This window comes from Gobius niger (genome assembly GCF_951799975.1).
Source record: "Gobius niger genome assembly, chromosome: 3".
NCBI lineage: Eukaryota > Metazoa > Chordata > Actinopteri > Gobiiformes > Gobiidae > Gobius > Gobius niger.
The window spans coordinates 34,006,670-34,033,418 of NC_136854.1; the positions used below are offsets into that span (position 1 = coordinate 34,006,670).

Below are 26,749 nucleotides of genomic sequence, written 5' to 3' on the forward strand. Positions count from 1 at the left end.
GTCACAAAAACGTGGCAAAAACCCCAACAAAAAGGCTTAAAAAATGTGAGGTAAACGCGGCAACGAGTCAAAAAAGTTACGATCAGTTTAGTTGGTCTTTCAAATGAGGCATGACACTGTTACTCTCCAGAAGTTTTTCAATTTGGGTGAAGCCGAACCGGAGAAAATGCGCTCAGTTCAGGCGGGAGGTAAGAGGTTAACCATTGTTTTCCCCCATACATCATTATCACATTGTTCTTGACTGCGATAATAAAAACTATTCATTTAAGCTATGCAAATGTATGCTATATCTGAACACATTACTATCACTATTAGCTTTGCCATATTACAAGAAAGGCAAAAATATTAATAGGAGCTCAAATGTGAACGCAAGTCCAGGTGCTTTCAGTGGTTGATTGATATAATCACCTGGATGATTAAGAGTCTACATCGTTGTTGCTCAAATATTCAATGCAAAACATGCAAAGCCTTTGGACGATTTACATAATTTAGCATTTTACTACTCCCACGTTTTTCGAATATTGTGCCGCTGTAACAAAAAGCAAATGAGTTGCTCCACGGCGAAGTATAGCTTTACTGTTTGTTAAATATGTACAGTAGCCTATGTAATGTAAACAGACAAGCATTGGAAAACAAGTCATTTACTCCGCACTGCAAATTACATCTCTTTCCAATTTGCAACCTCCTCATTAAAACAAATAAAAGAACAGCCCAGTTTAGAAGCAAATGACAATTCACACATATTGGTTTTGTTTTACATGTGCTAATGAGAATGCAAATGAGTTATGCTCTCCTCTGAGCTGCTTGTAAAAAAAAAAAAAAATCCCTGACTACTTCATTGCCAGAATATTTTTATCTCTCGACATCTGCAGAGGAGCAAATTCTGTGTGCATCGTCAAATTGAAATCACAAATTTCAAGGTTATTGCCTCATCTTGCCCGTCGATCTCGTTTTCACACACACGGAACTTAACTGTCACAATATTCGATGACGCGAATAAAAAGGATTTCTTTAGCTACTTTAGCACAATGGTTAGGTTATGTCATGTTTAGGCTTACTCTCAGTGGGAAGATTTACTGTACTTTAGCAGGGGTATTGATACAGAGGAGAAAAGTACTGTGTCACAAAACTACTCTGGGATGAACAATTACTCAGCACTATCCGCCTTTATGATTAATCCATATGCAATGTTGGGATGTCGTGTGAGCGCAATCAATAGTTTCCCCCCGTCTGTTTAATATATGCCGTAACCGTTAAGATGTGGCCTTTCTTACGTCAGCCTTTTGTCCTCCACGGAAACTGATGCCATCCGAGATTGAAGACTGAAAATCGGCTATGGTGTAATACTCCGCTTCCACAGCAGGGGGCTCTGGTGGCTTGGGTAACTGAAATCCCTGCATCACAAAAAGATTGGACAGAGAGAGAGAGAGAGACAGTGAGCTGCTGACAACACAGACAATCATTATGCACGATTTGACTATAAATAGATATAATAGGCCATTATAAGACATCAATCTTCCTGAGATATGATTTAGTTCAATAATGGTCTTCGTTTGCCACGGTAAATACATAAATAAAAGAATTTCCAGCGATAGAAGGAGCCAATCTGTCCGTTGTGTGATTGTGTTTTGAGGGTTGCTATACCAACACATGCAGTAACTTGGGAGCTAATTAATCGTTTTATTTTATGTTTTAACTTTGAAGTGTTGTGCATATCCTGCATCTCAACTGCTTTTTTCTTTTTTTTTGTGGGGACTAGGAAACCAATTTTACCAGTAAAAGCTTGCGTTGTATTTCGTCTGACTGTGGGAGTGAAACATTATCCATCTTATTAGTGTATTGTTTTCCCGCAGAGGTGTTTGGACCAGTGACAGTATAAGGTTACCTCATACTGTCAATGGTTTGGACAAGCAGGACGATTGTTTCAAAGTTGCAATATTTACGGTTACATCTGATGTGCATTATCTTAGGGCCTAATCCCAAACCACTGTAAATAACAAAGTGCTCCTGTTTCTCCTAACAAAACAAACCAATCTACGCGCAAGAATAGACCAATCGTGCAGCTAAATACTCCTGACCAAGGTTGCCCTGATGTATCAGTTAAAGCAGGGGTAGGCAATGTCAGGCACAGGGGCCAAATCCGGCCCTGCGGCACAGCACCTCTGGCCCTCAAGATGATTTTGAGAAACATTATTACACAAATCAGAGAGTATTTTTAACATTATAAGAGTTAAATGGGAGAAATAAAGGTAGAAATACCGTCAATACACCCAATTATGTCATATATGATGTACAACACTGGCATTTGAAAGAAGTGCACTGGAAAAAGAATAATTGTTTTAAGGAAGAAATGACATAAATCTACTTGAATTAAGAGATTAAATCTAAGTTTTGAGTAGATTTGGTCTGGTCTTAGACGAGATAAAAATTCTAGTAGTAGTTATTCTCTTAATTCAGATAATTTTGTGTTATTTCACGTGAAAAACAATTATTTGTCTGATTTCAGGTGGGTTTTTATTCTTGTTCCATTAGCGCTATAGCATTTGTATCTTGGATTAGTTCAAACAGACTCAAATTCAACATAGAAGAACTTCAATTCAAGCAATTTTAAGTCATGTATCTCATTTAAGATGGTCATTTTTCCAGTGTTGTGCTTTACTTTGGGATAATAATCAGCGGCTTCGGCAGTCGGTCTGTTTACAATAAAGAAAATCGGCCCTCCACCAAGAAAACTTGCCTACCCCTGAGTTAAAGGATGGGTCAAAAGCAACATTTCCCAACGGAGACAATAAATTATTAAATCTACAAAAACAAGAAACGCACTTACCAGGTTTGCATCTCTTCTTGGAGGAGGTTTCTGCCTTAAATTTGGAGAGCCTAAAACGTAGAATCATTCATTAGTGAGGTCATATATAACCATTCAATACAGTAAAGAAACATTTCTTTTTATTATTATGCAACAGGTGTATGTAAATAGTGATTAGAAAGCAAATCAATCCATTCATATTCACTCATATCCACACAGCAGCATCAAAACTACAGCAGCATTAAAACGAAGGCTATTCATTATTGCATGATGTTAATTAAGATTAAGGTAACGCATGCTGCTATCATTCCATCAAGTTAATGCCAAAGATTTGTTACATATTTGATTTGCTAGACACATGATTTGAGAACCCACAACTGACGCATCTTACCTATAGCCTCAAAGCCTACACAAAAGAAAAACAAGGATCTTAATACTGCTGCTAAAACTAACTGCTGTTCATGATTATACTGTATAATAATTACATACATCAGGGCTGCACAATACATCGACAAATGATCATTAATGCAATATTAGGTGACACAAAATCAAGTTCAGATTTATCTAATATTTTTTGCTTAAATTTACTAGAATGTACTGTGTTGAAATGGTTATTCAATACAGTTATCACAGTTTATTTCTCATATCGTGCAGCCCTAACATACATGTGCGCATTTTTAATCCACTCACCAATTTCGACTCTATGTGGAGCCACTCTGGCCACAGCGGGACTCCCCGGCTCCCCTCCTGCGCCACCTCCTCCTCTGCCGCTTCTCTCCAGGATGGCGGAGCTCGCAGCGATGCCTAAACACGGGCTGTTGGTGTCCCGGCCCGCGCTCAGCCTCCGGCCCGTCTCCGCGTTGATCTCGGAGTTGTACGGCATGGGCAGGCTAATCTCGCTCTTTGAAATGTGGCGCTCGGGAGAATGGCCGCTGCCCTCGCCTTCGCTCTGAATGTCCTTCTCGCTGACGGACTTCTTCTGCAGCAGGTTGCTGATCTCCATGATGTTTCCGATGATCTCCACTGGGCCTGTCAGGGTCTTCTTACGAGGGGAGAAGTCATCTTTCAGCTTCTTCAGGTAGGACGCAGGGGCCCAGCCTTCTTTTCCCAGGTATCTTGAAATGAAATACACAAAAATAATTAATTATATTTATTCATTAGGAATTGTAAGATCCGGCTCAAAGGATCAATATTAGGGAAATGTAGGATCCGGCTCGAAGGACCAATATTAGGGAAATGTAGGATCCGGCTCGAAGGACCAATATTAGGGAAATGTAGGATCTGGCTCGAAGGACCAATATTAGGGAAATGTAGGATTCAGCTCGAAGGACCAATATTAGGGAAATGTAGGATCCAGCTCGAAGGACCATAATTAGGGAAATGTAGGATCCGGCTCGGAGGACCAATATTAGGGAAATGTAGGATCTGGCTCGAAGGACCAATATTAGGGAAATGTAGGATCTGGCTCGGAGGACCAATATTAGGGAAATGTAGGATCTGACTCGAAGGACCAATATTAGGGAAATGTAGGATCTGGCTCGGAGGACCAATATTAGGGAAATGTAGGATCCGGCTAGGAGGACCAATATTCGGGAATTGTAGGACTCTACGGGCAGTTTAAATGTTTTGATGTAGTTTTCAATATGTTACAAAGGTGTGGTGATCTGAAAGTACATTAGAATAACTGAATACTACGATTATACACATAACTGAGCACCTAGATCACAATACTTAAATTAGCTTAGCACAGGTAACAAAAAATAGAGCCAGAAACTAATAATTGATGAATATGAAGTAGCTGACTGTCAACTGACTCCCCAGCTATTTATCTGCTGCTCCATTACCGAGAAACATAAACTCCTCCCACATGGTCAACTATTATATTGTTAATCTGTTGACGTTTGTTGGGAGGAGATACAGGGTGTTGAATAAATTCCTGAGTAAATAGTTAGAGAGTTCAAGCACAGACAGGAATGGAAAAAAGGGTGTTAAATGTGTCTCGAAATGTAAATCTCCATGTGGGCGTATACCGGAGTGTGGGCTGGCGGACTAAATATACAGGAATATAATATTATAAGTATAACATAGTTCAAAGCTTGCATGATGTGGGATCTTTAATGAAAATATGTGACACTATGTGAATTGGCTGGATTGTAGCCATCAAATTATTTCCAACCTTGAATTCAAACTCTCATTCATACACCAGTGCACACAGTAGGTAAGTGGGGTGTCTTGCCCAAAGACTCAAAAACAACACAAATGGGCCGGCATAGAGATTGAACCGCCAACAAATAATGATGAGGTAAGACTAGCAAAAAGTCACTGCGGCCATACAACAACGTCTAAATCGTCACTAGTGCTGCTTTGTGACTATTTTGTTGCGCAAGAAGCAGTACATGATGTTACAAATACCCTCTGACTAGTTTAGCTTTAGGTGGGCCATTTTCAGCTCAAAAGATGGGATCATTCCTCCAACTGTGACCACAAGCTGCTCGAGCCCGGACTACCCTGTGGGAGAGGCATGACTCAAGCCTGCATCTGGAGGATTTGGGCAGCCTTTGCAGTGATGACATGTGCATTGCAATGAGAGACACGGGCAGGAGCTGTTTAAACAAGCAAGTTTGTTTTGAGCATTAGCCGAGGATATCACAGCCGCTTACTGTGCAACGCGCATGCATGTTTGCTAGTGTTCGCGCAAAGCTAACACCAGTGTATTTGTGTGTCTGCGCGTGTTTGTGGGACATCGCAAGGCAGCGTGTGACAGCGCTCAGCAGGGAGGAAAAAGAAGTCACGAGTCAACAACAGATGTGCAATGGTACCAATATGTGGTTTAAGGAATAGGCCACAGTAAAGTGAAGATATTACTGCACGGATGTCGAAGTACTCCTGGTATTATTACGCCTTACAATATAGTTCCCCTTTTTATCTGCTTAGAAAATCCACATTGTTTAATTATGTGCAACTATACTTAATCGTGTAACACTTCCCGTAACCATAATTAAATAGGGAAAACGTGGAAGAGCTTGGAAGCTTCTATCTTCACCTCGTTTGGAGCTATACCTAGAGGAGAGGGGGAGAGGCTAAATGCTAATGCCGTCTGTGCTGTGTTTACGTGACTGAGGGCATGCGTGAAGATCAGACAGGTACAAATGAACTCGTCTAAGCTAAGGTAAGAACATATCTCAGTATGTAAAAACGGTGGCCTATTCCTTTAAGTTTGGGCATTATTTCATATTTTTTCCACTCATACTGGCCAAAAAAAGGTCACTGACTGGATGCGGGGTTGCTCCAGTTGGTCAGGTGTAGGTTCTGCAACATTACAGTATGTGGCTAAAGAAATAGGTAAGCTGACATGAATTCACTGAATGGCCAGGTTATTCTATCAGTGGGATTCACAGGCGGGAGAGGACTATCTCATGACAATACTAGTACTCATGGGCTAAGATTGAAACTTGCTCGGTCACCAAGAAAGCTCTCTCTTGCTCGCTTGGTATTTCTTAATTAACAGTTAACAGTTTCTTGAATCAATTCTCCCACCTGTGCCACATTATTATATTGGATTTTGTTTATGTTTCATCCTGGATGTCTGAGGATTCCTGTTTAATTAGGCAGTATTTTGCGCTGCGCTTCTGTGGACTGAAGAAAACGATGTTAAGCTAAAATTCTAATACTGCCTGGTTCACTGAGGGCATATCCGCTCAACAGCAATCAGCCATGCAGCCCGCACTCACTTTTAAGCCCAAGAGGACGATACCAGGAAACAAACAACTGGCTGGGTAAACAAGACGCAGATGTGGCGGGCAGACCCGACTGGGCACCTGTGGAGAGGGCACCATATGTTTGAAAGGCTTTTTCCTCGCGAGCGTTATGTAAATGAGAAGCATGGGCCAATCAGTGGACTAAACAAGAACACCTCCTGAACCTCAAAGGGATCATGTTAGTGATGAAATTTAAAGAGAGAGGAAAAAAATGGCACCCTTTTATAATGTCACCACAAATCACATTAAAATGCTATTTCATTTTGTATGTGACTCCCATGAAATTGGAAAGTCATAATATTCCGTGACAAATGACAAATTGCCGCACCGCCAAAATATTGTGTATCTAGCACATGCTGAGAATTACATTGCATTTCCAAGTAAAGATGAATCACTAACAAACATTTACAGGCAAACAATGGCCCTTATAATTGCCCCTTTATGCATTATCTATCCAGCTTTGTCATTTTTCATTGTATCTGACATTTAATTACATGATAACTTCTCCTTAATAATGTGTTTACCGAGTGGCAGGAAACTAAGATGCATTTTCTTGCTTTTCTCCACTTTATGAAGGCAGTAAATCATGAAGAGTCAAGTATTATTGTTTCTTATCATAATATATCTGCCAACAGCATTTTGTCACCTTTCAGGGTGTTGTTCCTAAAGAAAGATGACTACTAAAGTCAACTACCCAATTATGGGCCTATAGTTGGGTATTCCCTCCATTTTTGGTTACAATTCCTAAAATGTCCAGACCAATGCCTCCATATCGTCAACTGTAAAATACTGCAAAACTAACACTTCTAATAATTCCTGGTGCATATGATACTGATACCCAGAAGACTATGTGATGGAAGTAACTAGTAAGTAATTAAACGAGGAACTTTCTGAACTCTCTGTGCGTGTGCTTCAGTGTCCCAGGACATCCTTTAAATAGTCCCTTAAATGAGACTTCTTGAAGCAGAACAGACTCACCTGATGTACCACCAGCCCTCCAGGTTCTTCTGAATGACCTCCACAGTGACCCCTTTCTCGAAGCTCACCTCGTCCTTGCCTTGGCTGCTGTACGGCTGGATCGTCACATACTTTTCCTCTGTGGGGCAAAGAGAGAGGGGGTATAAAAAGAAATACAAAGTTAGCGTGTCCCAGAGGGGAAAAAGGTGACCCATTTACAATGCTCAGAATCTTTCCATATGCAACACAAAACATACAAAAGCTGGTCCTCCACAGGCTGCCCGGCCTACTTTTCACAAGGACACGCACACGATGCAGTGGGGTCAGGATTTCAGGCCTCTTTTAATTATTACCATTTCATTATATAACTGATGCTTAAATACATTTCTTTTCTATTAGTAAAAAATCTACACCAATTATACTTTAATAGTGCACTGAAAATAGCGGTTTCTAAAGTTTTTTTCTTCTGTTGCGATATTGGGTTAAACAAAACAATTGATTGATTGACAAATGTATTCAGGCCCTTACAACTTCTGTAAACACATCCCATTGCTCTTGGTCAAAGTAGCTTTGTTTTTGAAATCTCCAAATGAGCGTAGGCTTATATACTGCCAGACCAAAAACAAGTCGCCCACGATCCCACGCTCTAATATTCTGTTTGACCGCCTTTAGCTTTGTTTACAGCACAGAATTGTTTCAATAAGAATTGTGCAATGTCAAAAGATCCAGTGTTGCAACTTGAGTTTTTCGTCAGGATCTTGTGTTGATGATGGGAGAGCGCGGCCACTGTGTAAAGCCTTCTCCAGCACATCCCAAAGATTCTCAATGGGGGAAAAACCTCCTCATTCACAAAGCATTGCTGAACCTGACCAACTGCAGCGACCCCAGAGCATGACCACCAAATTAACGTTAAATTCACGTGGTCATGCTCATGCACTACATATAGTTAGGAGTTAGTTTGATTTAAAATTCACACGCTTCCTCTTTCATTGTAAACACACACACAAATTCTCAAGCATAGAGTCTTTGAAAGCAAAGGTCCTCATCTAAAGACACTTAGTGGGAGATCTTTCCATCTCAGATCCCTATCTCCAGTCCTTCATCTTATGCTCAAGAAATCCGACAATGGGATTAATGCGAGCAGAGTCAGGTTAGAGAGAAACAGTGCTTCAATAAGTGCACAAGCAGAATTCATAAGGAGTGGTGAAGTTGGTATGTAGATCAGTAACAATAGGGGAGAATGGGAACAGGCAGCATATGAGCTTTAGAAAAAAAGAGTGAACAAAGCGGTCATGAGTCAGTGTAGTCCACGGTCAGATACACGGTGCTGCTCGTCTCTGATGTATTGTTTAACGGCAGAGGACAATGTCTAAAAGTGATCTGCATGTTTCCAAAAGGAGCACCGTGTCCAGACAGCAGGGATTTGGCGCTCCTCTGTGATGCTGGAGCAGCTGAGGTCAACAACATGATGCTCTGAGGAATGTCTGATTTTGGGATGGTCCTGAGCATGTTGAAATGAAAAAGGGTGTGTGAGGGGGTGAAGAAGAGAGGGAGAGATGGGGGGTTGGGGTAGAGTGAGTGCTTACAGATGGGCAGGGGAGTGAGGAATGGGTCTGCTTAGAGAGAAATATGCAACATGTATCAGCGTATTTCAAAGAGTTGGAGGACAAATGACAAAGTTTTATGAGATAAAGACAGGTGCATAAAAGATGCAAAAATCATAGTTATTATTAAGTGCTACTACTGTCAGTGCACTGAAACAAACTGAGCTTGAGAAAACCCTGAAGGACAAAACTAAAGTGAATCATCCACTAGTCATACAATTGAATAGTTAAGCTTTTATACAAATGCGTAAAGAACCAAGGCACTCTCTCAAAAATGAATTAAAATGCCTTCATTAATTATGGCATGTCTAAAATAGACTGGGGTTCAAGTCTATTCTCTTCACCAAAGAGCACCTCTTATACCATCATTTTATACTGCCTGGAGGTCCATGAAGCACCCTCTTTTTTCTTTGTTCACCGTTAAGCTTTTATGTTGGAAAAACGATACAATGCAAACTACAAAACACTTGAACACAATAAAATACATAAAGTAAAAAGGACTAATTATGAAAACATACTTCAACAAGGATGCAAATAATGCACTGCTTGAAAGGTACCAGATTTTCCTTGTGTTGTAATTTAGCCAGAGAGAGAGAGAGAGGGGAGGTTATTGCCTAAGGTGTGAGTTGAATTTTAAGAAAATAAAAGTAAAAACAGCCGTTCGACAAAGGAACATTGCCACAAGTGGAGTACATTTAAGGAATGGGTTAGAGGAGAATCTTAAAAATGTGCAGATGTAAATCACTTAAGAAATTTACTTATCCTCCACTATTGTGTTTTCGATCGCTGTGCAAAATACCGCGGCGAGTAACAATATGCTAATGCTAACGACAACTAAGCATAGCTGGGACAGAAACTATGATTGGATCACCTAAAGTAATAAAATGAAATTGGCCAGTGCTGGAGCGGCAAAGTATTTGTTTGTACAGGATAATAGACCAGACATTTGGAAAAATTTGCCAAAAATATTTTGTCAAAAGTATCGGCCAAAAAAATTGGCTGAGCATAACGACATCGGCCAATTAACATCCCAAAATATCGGCATCAGCCTTAGAAAAAAACATATCGGTCGGCCTCTAGTGAAGATAAATACTGGAAGAGAATCAAATCTGCTTCCTCCTACTCCTGTTTGAACATTTGATACTGTGCCTAAATTATATGAACTCAACCATGACTAGAAATATTGTAAATGTGTATTTATGCACAATGTAAAAACTGTATTTTATGAATGTGACGTCACATTCTAAACATGGTGATTATTGTCATCAATGAAATCACACTGCATGTTGTACTGTGGTCTTAAGTGCAATATAATTATTATCACAATTTGACTTTACTTAAGTATTATTGTAAAACATGCTTTACGTATCATATCAAATATTCGTTGATATGGTGGCTCCCTATTCCAAACCATTTCTGCAGATTTATTGCTTTACATCTTCCTCTTCCACAGTGCAAGTCCTCTACTGTCCATCTCAGTGTGTTGGCTGTCTCTAGGTCACTCTCTATTGGCACAGAGTGCTGTGTTGAGTGGGAGTTCATAAATCAGAGAAGAGGTAGAGGGACCTGCTTTGAATGATAGCACAGTGTGAAAAACTATGACAGAATAGGACATAGAAGGACAGCCCCAAGCTCAGGTCTCCTCCCCAGCGCTTTACACGATGGGGTCATTTAGCCGACAGTAGCTAATCAGCGGCGCCGCTCAGATCAAGACACTCTGACCTGGCCTTTTGTTAGCGCAAGAACTAATTTAATTTAAGCCTTAAGCAGACCCGTGTATGTTTGCCAGTGTCTTTTCTACAGAGGTAAATGTAAAGAAATGTGTCAGCAAAAGAGAGGAGAAGGAAGCAAATTCACACTGTACCATTAGCAAATTAAATCTGCATCGTAAATTGAGTGAGGTAATGCTTTGTTTTGTCAGTGGCCGGTGCTTTTAAATCATGCTGTACTTAAAGCCACACTGCGGAACATTCCAGGTTAATAAACATAATAAACAGTGATAACATGCACCGAATGCTCAGCTAGACACAGACAAAACTATTTCTGGAGTGGGTTTCACAAATAAAGCATTTGGAAGTGGACCTAGTGTATTTGAACCTCATGTTTGGCACCATAAAACCTCACAGCGTTTCTCAAACTTTTCACACTAAGTACAGAAGAATCAAGAATATTTGATTTCCAAAGTACCACCAGATAGACCGAGTGTAAAATAGGACTAAACCATGGCTTTTGTAGCTCCAGGACCAACACAAGCACGCGCAAAAGGCGAAGAATCTGATTCTAAATTATACAAAGACTGAACCCAGAGGATCCCGAACTGTAAAAAGAAATCCATGTATTGGGCTTCTTGCAACTTGCAAAACTTAGTGCTGGTTCCCACTCACAAAGTTGTGAGGGATGAGTTGAAAGCCAGAAAAAGTTGACTCTTGAAAGTGTCAAAACATTGGCTGCACACAGCTTATTGATGTGGTGAGAACAGCCCACCTCTCTGCACTTTGTTGTGGTGGTTTGAACTTTCTTTCCTTCTGATTAATCCCACTTTAAGACCTGGTGCAGCTGGAACCGCAGTCGGCAAATACTGTAGTGGTATTCAGGGCTGAGGTAGACGGGGGAAACTCACTTAACAGACATTAATTCAGCCACAAAGTATGGCGGGAAAGAACAAACATGAAGCTTGCAGGCAGGTCAACAACAGTCAAAGTTTATAGGTTGAAACAGAAGAATTTAAACTGTGCTTTATAGTAACAATAAAATCAATATATTTAAAAAAAACTGAATGCTTTTTGTTGTTAAAGGAATGGGCCACCGTTTTTCCATACTGAGATATGTTCTTACCTGAGCTTAGACGAGTTGATACGTACCTGTCTGGTCTTTGTGTGTGCCCGTGGAAGAGCATGGTCGCTTCTAACTTCACCACGTTTGGAGCTATAGGAATACACTGAGAGAGGCCATGTGCTAACAACATCTTTGGTAATTTTGCATGACTGAGCGCACGCACAAAGACCAAACAGGTACACATCAACTCGTCCTAGCTCAGGTAAGAACATATCTCCGTATGGAAAAACGGTGGCCTGTTCCTTTAACTTGTCATTATGTATTACAGGCTAACAAGCAAAGCTAAGAAAAAGAAAAGGCATTAATCACCCATGTGTAAAGTCTATGTTAGTCTACAAGAAAGTGACAATGCATAAATACAAACTTGGATTGTCCGTTCCCAAGTCAAGTGCAATTATTCAGGGGAGCTAATCTTCAAGCTGGTTATGGGCAGGTCCAAACCCTACAATTTCTTTAATGACATCTCACCACCAGTGTTTATAGTATATTGCTATAGCTGCGTTCCAGCATGTTGGAAATAACCAAAATAGTAAAGGAAACATTTTGCAACACACATCCTGGAGATACGGTAGCAACAGTAATCCGAAGAAGCAACATCAACGTACAGAGAAGAAATACGGCTGCCCTAACAGACGGAAATCATCACAGTAACAGCGGCCTTCAGAGAAACTGCCGTCGCTCTTGGGCGGCGACATAAAGGCTGGTGACTCATCCGCTCTCCGTACATGTGGAGGTCTGCGGCATTAAAGCCAGTAAAAGAAATTGGCTCTGGCTTTCACACTTTCCACCAGATCACACCACAAGACTAGCTGCGTAAATGAAAATAACATCAAGAAACAACAAAATTCAAAGATGGACTGCGTTATTGTTTCATGTGTTGGTCGTTTCCAGGTTATAAAATTGAAAGGTGTACCCTGTTTGATTGGGGGAGGAGCTTATCAATATCATGCGCAGAATAGTCCATTGCACTGTTATATTTCTGGGTCCATACAGGTAGCAGAAGGTCAACTGTGATGCTTTTTAATGTCATTTTATGATACAGATATGCATATATTTAAAGGTGCGTTATGCATTAATATCCTTTAATTGCCATCACAGTGGTCTTTAAGACGCTCTAGGATCAATTGTTTGGAAGGTTTTCACTGTTGACGGACCCTCTCAGTAGAAAACTTAGACAACAATTGACCTTGGAGCATTGTAGAGATCACTGTGATGGAAATTAAAGGCGCCATGCTGATCACTCATACAGCTGCTGGGTCAATACAAGGTCAAATACACACAAATATCAACTTTTTTTTGTCATAGAAAGTTGCATAATGCGCCTTTAAAGCCCAAAATGTACTTTATACCAATAGAGAAAGTCGTCTGTATTCCGTGACCGTGATCGAGACCAAAGACTGATTCGTATTAACCTGTATTGGGACGAATCTGGTGGACTAACAAGTGTAAAGCTGTCCCATGTCTATTGCAGTTAGTTGAACAGCTTTTAGGACCAAACGCTTAAAATAACTGGGCAAGTCTATTCCGACCTCCAAACATTGCAATTTCTGCAGCGGTTCAGACTATACCCCTGCAAGGCATAAGAGGATTAGCAAGATATGGGGATGTGCAGTGTGCATGTTACACTGTATCAACTGCCTGAAGTTGCAGCTAAAAGAGAAAACTATATCTTTATGGAGTTTTGACTATAGTGTTGAAGTCAAGACCACAAAAAAATCCCAGCAAAGTTCAGCCCTGGTGTGACTATCCTGATCCATGATCGCTGATTCAGTTTAAGATGGGATTTGTGAATGAATTTATTATGAAATGGTTGTAAATTGAGCCATTTCAGGACAGTACTTCAAATACGTGCAGTGTACAGCCAATCAGAAAACTGCACTGGGCAGCACATAAGTAGCAAAATGGGGGATAAAAATCTGTAATTGTGACCACTCAATGACAATTTCATGGAGCCTTAAATCCCAGTACTTTATTCTTATTAACTCCATTGTCAAACAGGAGTAATGGAGACATGGCTTGGCTCCGGTTATGGATATTCCCAGCCCTGGGCACATCTACAGTCCGTCGATCCAAGGGAGTAGATCTCTCCTTCCATGTTGTTATCCTCATGGCTTCTCTTTTTTTCCACTGCTTTTGTTTTGTTTTGTTATACCGTGCCGCAGTGCAGGGTAGTCGGTTTTGAGCAAGACTTTTTTGTCATCTCAAAAGGAACTATTATATTTCCTCTCCAAAAGCAGCATGTACGGCATTTTGGATGATGATGACAATTGTAGCCATTTTGTCCTCAAAAATGTACATAGTGAAATTGGTTGAGACTAAGTACACAGGTGGTGGATATGGTGAGAATCCAGAGAGAGTTTAGTGTCACCTCAAAGACTATTGTTATAATCCTTTTTCAAATGTCGCATCTAAAGGGGAAACTCTGAAAATTACAATTTCGGTAAGTGCATTCATTTCTGTTATTCAACTTAAACTGTGAAATTAAAATATGATTGACTCATTACATGCCAAGCGACATATGTCAAGCCTTTGTTTGTTACAATTTTGATTATTATGGCTCAGCTTGTAAACACCCCAAATTGAAAATATTTTGAAAATGGACTGTAAGCCATAATAATCAATTCTACAATCAATTATGTATGTATGGGCAGTTGAACCACTTTGCTCCTCTCCATGTCTTTGTATCTTGATTTAGTAGTAAACTATATTCATAATTGAGCATTTGTTAAAGTAGTTTTTGAATAATTAGAGAAAGTTTAGATTTTTCTCCAAATTGTTTTCCCCCTTAACTGTTTTCAAACATATAGGAGATTCCAGAGATGCCGTCTGTATCTATGGCATCTTTGATAATAAAAACAATGCAATGTAGGCATTTTGGCAGCCTCTGACAGAAAACGCCCTGGGACAAATATCCACCTGCTCCTTCACTGTTGGACATCTCAATTGGAATGAATCTTCATTTAATCTTCGGTCTGTTTCTTTTGTTTGATCTCCTTCTCATTGTCGAGTTTCAAACTATTCTTCTTTTTGATCAAATAAGCATCTTTGTGGAGTCCTGTGAGGCAACTGCGGTTGTAGTATTGGGCTTTACAAAAACAAATAGCATGGAATAGTATGGAAGTATACTACACCGTTGGTCTGAATGATTAAAAAGAACTAATACATTAATGACATACACTCTTAACTAAGGCGAGGCAGAAGAAGTACAGCATCTTGCACATGTACACGGTGGTACTGTGCAAAGGTGCGAGTAAGAAAGTAGTAATTAACAGTTTTCTCAGGTAAAAATGATTTCGACTCAAACTACCTGGAATGGGTTTAAGACCTGACTCCACTTTAAAGTAGTCACTGAATCTGGCAATCCGAGTTACTGAAAACAAACAATTATATTATTTGTGTGTGCACATAGGGACGTAAAATACACCACCCAGAAAAAAAATTAGCCTTGGCTAATCCTGGAACAAGAACGCAACTGAGAACACATTTGGACACACACCTATGCGCTAAAACAAATGGCATGCCCAAATACAGTTTCTTTTGTGTGTTTTCCAAATAAACCCCCATTATCGAGACATACAGTTTGATTTAAAATCTGTTTACATAGTCATTAATGTTCACAATGCTCCGCGGCTGTCGAGGCTGTTTCTTTTGTGTTGTGGGAGTTGAATGGCCTTCATTATTATCCCAAAGTGTTTAACGCAGCCCAATTATTCTGCTGCTCGGAGTGAGAGAGAGAAAGTATTTCACGTTTGGCAAAGACAATTGAGATTTTTACTGTCATGACCGCCCTGTTTGCTTCTTCCACACACTGCGCTGGCGTTGTGTGATCAGCGAGCGTGTAAATTAGCCCGTTTACCGTGCTATGGCGAATTACGTACAGGAACAAAGGAGAAGGAACGCTCCACAGGCTCAATAATATACCGTATTTGTTAAAAAGGGCCGCCTCTGATGCCGGAGATTATGAGCTGTTATTTAGGCTTCATTGTTCGGGCGCCGCATGGTTTTCCACTCTAAACTTTTGTACTGTATGATTTGGCACAACACAAGCTGCTGTAATTATCCTCGGTGGAGTTTCAGCTAGCTTTGAGAAATAAACTTTTATAACGTAACTATTTCCAAGAGAAAAAGGGAGTATGAATCCTTTCCCTTTCTGTGTTTGAAATAATGAGATCCAGGAAGGCCACTACAAACTATACGGCCTGTAGAGATGTGCAGGTCAGCTTTTTTCCTGAACTGCACCAACACGACCCCCTGTAAATCAAACCCGACCCACCCGACCCGAAGAAAAGTGTCTCAGTTTACCGACCCGAATCCGCACACATTAAAAAACAGCGGCATGAGTCACGCTGCAGCTGGCTGTCACTCAAATGGGAGCGCGTCACGTCATGGACGACTCTTTCTGTCAAACTAAACGGAGTTTGGACTACAGTGGAGTTTCCTCACGTGTGCGTATCTGCGACTGGTATTGTGCCGCATTTGTAGTGGTGATCAAGTCATACAGAAGCGATAGGCCAGGTGACATCTAAACAAAACATGCTAATTGTTAGAGGATAACATTAAATCGCTATTTATCATACTGGGTCAGGCTGTACAGTCGTACTATCTCTGTCATAGCCTTGACTGTGGAGCTCAGACTCTCTGCCACTGAATGCTTGCGTATCAGTATGACGCTCTGAGAGGGTATTTATCCCTCTTCTGTGGAAGCATAGACAGACTTGAATGGTAGGACTAGCGCAATGTCTCGAGTTCATGTCTCCGGGTCCCGCACCAATGGTAAATAAACTTCTCCTGCATAAGACATCCAGACTGCTGCCTGTCATTCATCTATCCTCTCGAACACCATTGTTATTTCTCTAACACTAATGATACCCCATTATTTATGATGTGAGCTTCTATGTATTATTCTGTGTATATTTTATGAACTTTTGTAAGTATAACATCAACCTGTCCGGGGACTGTGGGTGGAAATTAGCATTTTTGCTATAACCTGGCACACGACATCTCTTCTGTCTCAGACTAATGTTGTTTGTGCATTGTCCCTGATCAAATAAAGAAAGTAAAGTAAAGTAAAGTATTAAACTAAACATTCAACAAAACACAGCAGACTTTGTGTGGCATTTAGGGATAAGAATGCACTGTATGTTTTAAGCCAGCAAAGTTGGGACAAAGTTTGTAACCCGACCCACCCGCACCCGAAGTTTGCCGTATTTTTGAGGTACCTGCGCATCACTGACGGCCAGGCTTTTGATGTTAACTCATGTGCTGAAAGAAAGAGGTCAGTACCCAAGTGTACAGAATGACCAGGTTATTCTGTACGTTTCATCTTCCCTGATGGCACAGAAATGTCCCAAAATGACATTACGATGATTTATCAGCTAAACCAGTTAAAAACAAAAGGATGAATTTGTGATTAAAGCAGTTTCAAACAACGTCTAAGCGAAAGCGGGACAAAAATATGTAGAAAACAAAGTAGAAAAGCTTGTGCACCACATCACCTTTACCATAGACTGTATAAAAAACGTTTTCAATATGTAAACCATCAACAGTGTGTGAAAAGACATGATTTAATTTAAACCAATGTAATTTCAATGTAAAAGCATGCGGTTCACCTCTACTCTGCTGCCGGTTCACTATCCCGCCCAGAGTCCAGCGGCGGTCCAGTCTCTTCAGGTGGGCCTTACGTCTCTTAGTTACTGAGGAATAGCAACAAAAAGAAAAAACAAAAAAACGTGGAGTGAGTAAAAGAAGCAAAATGAGGTGGGAAAGGTAAGGTGTTCTGAATAGTGGTTAGTCATTTAAGGCAGTAAATTAAAGCTGAAAAAATAAAACCATTGTGACCACTGATCAAACCATACATGTTTCAGCAAAATATAGCTAAGCTTTAATAAACGTGTGTAAAATGGTCCTAATGGACTCAACTTCTATACGCTTCTCTACCTTTTCTAATTTTTTTTACCTTCATCAAGTCATCAGTGCTTTACGGTAAGGAACCAGTCACCTGTTCACACTCTCATTCATACACCAATGTATGCAGACACTGGAGGCAAGGTGGTGTCTTGCCCAAGGACAGTGTGCACCTTCTGGAGGCGGGATTTGAACCGTCGACCTTCCGATCATGAGCTCTACCATGTTACACACATAACCCAAGGTCTACTAGTATAAATATGCTATGAATCCAAAAAAAGTCCTAAAGTAAGGTGTCGAATAGCCCAGAAAGTTAGTTAAAAGTCAGTTAAAAGAATGAAGACAAATATAATTGTAATACTCCATAAGCAGCGTTGGGGAGAATACTTTGAAATTGTATTTAGTTATTAAATACTGAATACTTGCCTTAAAATGTATTTTGTAACATATCCCGTTGCTTTGTCTAATCAGAGCACTGTATTCTGAATACTTTTAGAATAGTTTCGCATTGATTGTCATTACAGTTATGTATAATATGGTGCATAATTACAAAAATTAAGAGTACAATTGTTGGAACACCTGTTATAAACTCACTTACCAATAATTAGGAGCTCAAAAACTCTCTTGGCAAATGGAGCAGGAGGAATAGCATCATGTGACACGTGTGCAGTGTTGAGGCGTTTTAAATGAAAAAAAAAAAAACTTTACTTGAGCTCATTTTAGGAGGAAAAACAGGTCAACGATTAAAAGTTATTTCTTTATAATGTTGTGCAATATGGAGCTACAATGTAATGATTGCGTACTTGGATGTATTCCCATGATATTTGGAAAGTAACTGTCCATAACTTATGCTATTTTACTTGACAACTGCATCATTATTACAGCATCATCAGCATCATCATTATTATGCCAAAATTAAAAAAATGTGCAAAAGAACAATTTAATAATTTTCAGAAAGTGCTGATACTTTCAAAGACTTCACTACAGGTAGATCAGGAGAGGCTGCGTCTCCAACCTCTTCCAGTTGTCATTAGTTCATCATCAGTCTGATAACATGTCAGTCGGGGCGTGATGCATCGTCTAAATGTGATAGATGAGAATATCACTCTCGCATCTCTGCCCCGTATGGCTGCGAGATAGATAGTAATAGAACTGAAAGTGCAGCTTGAAAGCACTAACAATGAGCAAACTGCAAAGGCTACAGTGTTGGTTCTCAAAATACCCCCATAATCTCAAAAAAGGAATTCGTCTGGTGGATTGTTTGAAAACGTACACGATCTTGATTTTAAATCGAAAAACACAATCTTCATACTTGTCAAAAAAACTGCAATTAAATATTTTTTGCTAAATCACTCGGCTCTGTCTGCTACACTAATCCAATCCAACCTCCTGCCTCATCTCCTTTCCTCGCTTCCATATCTCTCCATCGTGAACAGTGCTGCTGCTTCTTGTCTCGTCTTGCCGCTCGTTCGTGATTGGCCACTGTACCTCGGTTGACCTGATAATTGAAATATCAGCGAAGGGAAGCCACAAAGGGAAATGTTATTTGGAGGTAATTTGGGCTGTGGGTTCGTCTCCAGTGAGCAGAGCTGTCACATGAATTAGGTTACATGGAGTGGGCCGAAGGTAATGAGAAGGAATGGGCGACAGGAAGCGGGAAGAGACGTATCAAAGACGTGACGGAGTGTGCAAACAGAGAGACATCCAGGCCTAATGGGACAATTGAGCAAGAAGAAGAGAAGGGGCTGTGGGGGGCATAGGCTATGGCTCATATGAAATTATTGTCTAGACCTGTGTTTCAAGAGTATGGGCTACTAGGGCTGTCACTATAAATCAATTTTATGATATATCGCGATATTTTACGTCACAATACGTTTTATTCCGATATGATTATGTCATGCATATTAATGAAGACTTCATGTATTATTAATGAGGCTGCAGAGCTCCGCAGCTTTCCCTGTCAATTTAGAGCCAATAATGGTCAAGAAGTCAGTCAGAGGGAGAACAGTAGAGGGAGGCACTACAATGTTAAGCATTTGGACCAAATACTGTCACACAAATATACGACTTTTAATGATAGTTAAAAATAAAAATAAGATTAACTTGTTAATATGTTCATTTTGGAAACTGGACCAGTCTCTTGAGTACTGAAATGTAAATGAAGTGGTGCCACTGACACCAGAGGGTCAATCAGCCCATTTTCAGTAAGTCTGGTATTATTAGTATTCACTAATTCATGAAAGGGGAACATGAAAACCAAAGTTAATCATATGTAGTTGTTTAGAAAGTTGTGCAAAATGTTAAGAAAATATTGCATGTTTCTTTATAATCATATTGCCCACAGCCTAAAGCAAAGCTGCCTTAGGAGTAACACTGCGGTGGGAAGTACTTAATTTGATGGTTGGTCGTTAGTATCGCAGTCTTCAGCCATATCCATGGAAGAACCTCTGCCTACAAGACCTGAAGCTCCAACAAGGACTGGACGTTCTTCCGTGGTCTTGGCCCATGTGCTGAGGGACTGCCTTGGGTCAATCTATAACCTGTCCGTTCATGGGAGTGGATCTCTCGTTCCGTGTTTTTTTTGTTCTCCCACTGGGTTTTTGAGTTTTTCCTTGCCGTGCTGGAGAGTCTAAGGAGGGCCACCTGCTGACGACGTTTATTTGGACAATATGTTTGCTTGGATACTTCATCTGCCTGAACTTTACATTGTCTTGTTCATTGTTTTAATGTTTGGTGAGGCAACTCCTATTGTGATATTGGGCCATACAAAACAATGAATTGATTTCCTGACATTTTTATGTTGTATTGTGCAATATATTGATTAGCGCAGTATATCGGCATATCGTGAAGTTATCGTTATCGGGAGCCATGTATTGTGAATCGTATCGAATCGTGAAGTACTCAGAGGTTCCCACCCCTAATGGGGACACACCATTGCATTCAGCAGGAGATTCTAGTTTTTCTTTTTTTTTAATAGGTGGTGAAAATGAATTACATTTAATTATTTATGGGGACTTTGACTTAATGCTGATTTTGAATGTAAATATATATCGCATAAAAAGGTATGACATTAATTATCTCTAATGTAGTGTGCAGTAAACTGATAGAGCTGCTTTCTTTCTGAAAAAATCAACATGCGATACATCAGGATAAGAGCAAATTGCTCTTGGGACAAAAGGTTGGGCCTCACTGACAGATTTATTATAGTTCCACAAAAACATGGGCATGATGATGAAAGCTTTGATTAGTAATCATAGTTGTCTGTTGATTTGTTTCGTAGCTGTTTTCCATTCAAAAGGCAGGCAAGGCAAAAACGTTCAAATGTCAGTCAACAATTACACACACACGTCTTCTTAGTCTTGTCCGAACACATTCTGGGCTGTGTTAAAACAGGTAGTCTTAGTCATTAGGATACAATACAATGACTCCATGTCTTTGATGACCTGGCTGCAGAACGACACCATGACTTAATGACTTGATTATTACGGCTGCTTAATATTTAATTCATGCCACACTCCATTATTTATTTGCATTCGCTTTCAACCTCTCCATGGAAACCTTTAGCTCTGCTTCCTGCCTGATCTGTGTCTGTGCTTTGACATCCCGGTACTTGACCTTTAACTTTCTGAACTCTTACCTCTTCTCCCTCCTTTAAATAGCACCACCCTCCATCAGTCTATTCAATAAAATCTGTTTGAAGAGAAGTATCTCAGCCCGGATTTAATTCTTCCTAACTGTGACCATATGTGGCCTATTGGCTGGCCTCGTGTGTGAAAGAGGAGTGTGATTAGATACATATAACAGATAGATATAATCAAACTAATTACTGTTTGAACGCAATCTGCACCATTTTGACACATAACAATTATTCTAACCACTACATTTTCAACATTAGTGGCTTTAGTATTTGTTCTTCTGCCAAAATAAATGGGTCTGGCAGTCACGAATGCAAATATAAAAGTGCTACAGTGGCAAATCCAAGCAACATATTAACACAGCATGTTTATCCACGCCATGTAAAGACTGGCGAATTTCAGAGATGACTAAAACACTCGTCCCCAGACAACTTTAGAGCTCTTTCATCAGTCCAATGTTGCTTTACCTCCAGGATTCATAGCTGTAATAGATTTGAGCGTGAGAAAAGATCCTGTTTAAAAACAGGGGAGCAGCAGACACCAGCGAGGAGCAGCTGTGCAGGAGTTGTCATCGAATGAGCTTGGGCTGTTTATGTGCGTCTGCCAGTATATGAGCACTGATACAACAGGAAAAATAAAGCAACACAAATACAAGGTTTTTATCGTTTTAAGGATTGTGCCGCGTGATGGCCCAGCGGTGAAATCCGCAGGCTGTAACGAAAAACGCTGGGCACCGAGGCGACTTCAGCATTGTGAGATAACCTCCCAGTCATAACAACTTGATCAATGTCTTTTCCAACTGTTCGCTCTCTTTCACGCTGAATGATGCCCACAATATGAATGTCATTTAATCTGCAGAATACTTCGCTGTATGTTTGAGCAATGAATCAAGCTAAGTAAGAAATAAAATGGTGCATTTTATTGACTCCTCTTTCAGTCCTGGTAAATTTATGTGCGTTAGAGAGTTAAGAGGAGGTGCAGAGGTCGCATGAGTCCGCGTTGAAATGCTCTGTCCGTTTTCAGACTAAACATCGGGGAGGAAGGGTCACGACACGACAGGCTTCTGCAGGAGCTGCTGCCTCCTCGGGGAGTCACAGGAATTTTCCCTGGTGCCAAAATATTGCGAACTCCTTGGCTGCATTTGGTACCATTATTACACCGCTGCATCTGCGGTCTGAGAGGATCCATGTGTGTGAAGGGGAAACTATTTACGGACATGTTGGAGATGTAGGGGAAGCCCTGCAGTCATTCTCACTAAATAAAGTCATGATAATGATACAGTGTGAGGTTGCGTTTCATGGACCTACATAGAGATAGTGACTATTGCAACTAGAAAAGACATGGTATTGGTCCCAAAAAGTAGTCGTATCCTAAATTTACTTCCAGTCATTTAGATAGATAGATAGATAGATAGATAGATAGATAGATAGATAGATAGATAGATAGATAGATAGATAGATAGATAGATAGATAGATAGATAGATAGATAGATAGATAGATAGATAGATAGATAGATAGATAGATAGATAGATAGATAGATAGATAGATAGATAGATAGATAGATACTTGATAGATACTTGATAAGATACTTGATAGATACTTGATAGATACTTGATAGATACTTGATAGATACTTGATAGATACTTGATAGATAGATTAAATGCACACCCACTCTCTCGCTCTTAAAAAAAAAATCTATACATCGAGCATAGAGCCTATGAGACTGCACTCTGGAATTAACATTTTGCTGGTGTCAGCTGTACTGACCTTCTCCGGTTCGGGAAGTGCCCAGGTCCAGGTCGTCTCTCGTGCCGCTCTGAGAGTCCAGGTAAGTGGCCGGGACCCAGCCCTGCTCCTCCGAGGTGCTCACGAACCACCAGCCTACAGGACAGACAGAGGAATGAATTCATCAGAAAACTAAATGAGGGCTGCACTACGATTACACTACAGCTCCAGCATCAATCTATGTTATGGGAACCCCCTCACACGTTATCCCGTCTGGTGTAACGTCATTATCGTGCAAATTGAACACAACGCCTTCACTGACTTCATCCAACTCCGGTCTCTAAGCAAAACTGACTGACGAGACATATGCGGTCGACTTCCAACATTTCTTTAACTGTATATTTTGAGCGGACTTGAGGTAATTGCGAATGCTGTCACTTTGGGAGTCCACCAAAATCCCACAAGTAAAACGTGTGCTTATATAAATCCAATTCGACAAACGTAATGAGGCGAAATTTCACATATGTTGAATGCATTTGGAAGCATGCTATGACCAGAGAGCGAGAAATGGATGCGATGTCTGTTGTCAATGGTAACTGTTATGTAATTCGCTAACAGCTCTGGGCTGCAGTGTGGCGCCTAGCAGGTTCAGCTGAGTGAAAGTGACAGACAAATGGAAGGGATTGACAAAAAAGTGTCATAAACTTCGGAAAACCCCATATTTTCACTAACAGTGAGGTTACCCCCGCTGCGCCACATCACATGGCACAGACGGTGTGGTTTCTGAAGTCTGAGTGAGTCAATCAGTCAAGCAAACCTACACCAACTGCACGTGGTGTGGAAACTATGTCTGTACGGCAACGTTTCCGGACAATGGCTGACTATATTGTGTATAAGAATGACAAGAGTAATGCATCACCTTTTGATAAAACTTTTTTGGACACTTACACAAAAAAACATCTAAAGATTCTAATGTGAACACCAAGTGTGTTATTTGATGCTGTTCTAACAACACACTCACGATCTCAAGAGGTTAGATCTTAGCCCACTTTAACAGCACTCATTCCAACAACAACAGTCACAACCCTCTTTCATCGATCCAAGCTTGAGTAAATAATAAAATGATTCAGTCAGGAAGGGCATCCAAATCTTTGCAAGCTTCATCCGCATCAGTGAAGAAAGCCGCTTGTTTCGGTCGCCCCGAACTTAGAGACGACACAAAGCTGTATCTGCCTGTTTGTGTGGGAGTATTTTGAACACTTGCAGCAGAGAACGCCTGACAAAAACTGCCTCCTCAAAGTAGTCCGACACAAAACAAGGACTGGATTCACTTGACACTAGAATCCCCGTTTCTTGCGGCAGCTTCTTTCAAAGCCACAAACTCTCGTTACAGCCAGAAAGGGGACGCTGACGGTTTGCATGTAGACACACATTCAACATCACACTGAAAAGGATGCTGGCTTGTTTCCCTATGTGTGTGTGTGTGTGTGTGGACAAAGGCTGCTCAATTAATCAAAATGACAACATCTTGACAAACAAGGGTATATTCTGCCTGCATGGGGTCTTTAAAATCTGCTGACATTGTTTAGGCCTGTATAAACAGATTCTGAAATGCATACAATTCCTGCATTAATTTAAAAGCTTACATTTCCTTTTTCAAATGCTTTTTAAAAAGACCGCCATAAACTGCATCTTATTGTCAGAAAAATAGCAATTTCACCTTTTAGTTAACTCAGCAGCCCTAATTTGGACAATAGATTAATATGCATCTAACACACGTGTCAAACACAAGGCCGGCGGGCCTGATCCAGCCCCTTGTAGAGCATGAAAGTCTCTAGCCCATTCCTGTGCGGAGTTATGATTTTTTTAAAGAAATAACCAGAGTGCTCATTCCAGCCACTAGAGGCAGAAAAGAATTCCACACGTGTCCAGCAGAGGGCACCGACATAATAAAAGATCATGATATAAACGGCATATTATAGCCATGTGGTAAATGGTCAGTCTGCCCCAGGCATCTGCTGTGGCTACAATAGTAACTTACAGCCATCGAGTGTGGAGTGAATTAATAATGACTTCATGTAACACTTTGAGAAACGTGTGACACAGGCTGATAAAGCCAAATAAGTGTAAGCCGTTGTTATTTATTAGGCCACAGTCCTTTACATTTCACTGATTTCAGCCCATGGCTTCGGTAAACTGTGAGCCATGGAAACGTCTGCATATCAAAGTATACACAACCAGATGTTTTTCAGAACAAACAATTAAAGAGGAAGCAGATAAATTAAAATGTCAGTTGTGGTTCAAACCTATAACTTTCTGAAGATTTTTGTAGCATCCCAATTCTTCACATTTATAGTTTACAGACACATTTCACAACTTGCAGAGGCTCTTTTCAGGGTCGCTTTCACAGAAATACTGCAGCTTGAAAGTTGATGAAATTGATACAAATGTTTTGTGTTGTGCACAGTGTTTTTCCCCACAAATATCAGCGTTTACTATATACAAAACTAATTACGTTCCACAACAAGAAAACAAAATCAGGTATAGTGCCTTTAATGTAGACTTGATGGTCTTAAGTTTGGACTGTTTGCCCTTCATTGCCTGGCACTAAATGAAATAAAGGCAGCAAAATCAATGAAAATAAGCCACACAAAAAAAAAATGCTTTCAACTACTGTAAAAAAAAAAAAAAAAAAAGCTATTAGAGTTTAAAGTAGATTGTTAACTATGGCCCATTGCTCTTTTTGAAGAAAAAAAAAGTGTCTTGGATTATAAATGGTTGTAGTCTTAGTAAATAGTATTAAAGTATAATCGGCAACAGTGCATCGAAAAGTGCTTAGCCCACATGAAAAACATTAGGTCTTCCAGAGTCTGATTCATTGCAGTACAGTCTAAAGCTGGGGAGGAATTGGAGCCACCTGTTCAGAGTTCAACAGAGACAAATGTAGATGGACCTTTACTGAAGCCACCTGCAAACACTGAAAAATACTGAGATAAATCATATGGAGTAGGGATGAACGTGACTTTTAAAGATCTACAGTGGCAAAAAGAGGTTCACTCACTGACAGGGTAAATCACAAGCTAACTATTATCATGGAAACGTAAAGATGGTGCTGTCCTCGTTGGGAATTTTGTCCACAGCATTTCATCCATCCTTCAACCAGTGCCACAGAGCAACTTGTCAGGAGTATTCATACCCTTATGATGACCCCAGGAACCCATCTCAAGATCTTAAGCTAGAACCTTGGTCAGGACTGGAGTACCTAACTGGAGAGTTTGAGCCTACTGCATGTTAGCTGTTGATAAAGAGAAACCGAGGTGCCCAAAGGAGACCCACGGAGACACATGGAGAACATGCAAACTGCACACAGAATGGCTTGGAATCAAACTGGGGAACTACAATTCAATAAACATAAAACTCTTTAATAACCATTCTTCATCTCTTTTTGCTTTCTCTCTCAATCACGGCACAGCATAAATATTTATAGTACTTATAGTCTGTATTTTCCTGACTATCAGTCTCACT

The 26,749-nt window shown here is 40.3% G+C and overlaps 1 protein-coding gene across 8 annotated transcripts in view; it reads right to left on the minus strand.

Moving 5' to 3' along the window:
- Positions 1 to 26,749, minus strand: part of sh3pxd2aa (SH3 and PX domains 2Aa) — a 179,335-nt gene that overhangs the window by 6,470 nt on the left and 146,116 nt on the right. For 2 of the 8 annotated variants that reach the window (XM_079553290.1, XM_079553288.1), the window contains 7 exons: positions 23,267 to 23,380; positions 17,570 to 17,653; positions 7,543 to 7,660; positions 3,497 to 3,921; positions 3,198 to 3,212; positions 2,828 to 2,877; positions 1,275 to 1,394 (listed from right to left, as the gene is read on the minus strand). In XM_079553290.1, coding sequence (XP_079409416.1) covers positions 1,275 to 1,394; positions 2,828 to 2,877; positions 3,198 to 3,212; positions 3,497 to 3,921; positions 7,543 to 7,660; positions 17,570 to 17,653; positions 23,267 to 23,380 — 926 coding nt within the window. The remainder of the gene's footprint in view (positions 1 to 1,274; positions 1,395 to 2,827; positions 2,878 to 3,197; positions 3,213 to 3,496; positions 3,922 to 7,542; positions 7,661 to 17,569; positions 17,654 to 23,266; positions 23,381 to 26,749) is intronic. The other 6 variants (XM_079553291.1, XM_079553289.1, XM_079553292.1 and 3 more) reach the window with 3 other exon arrangements.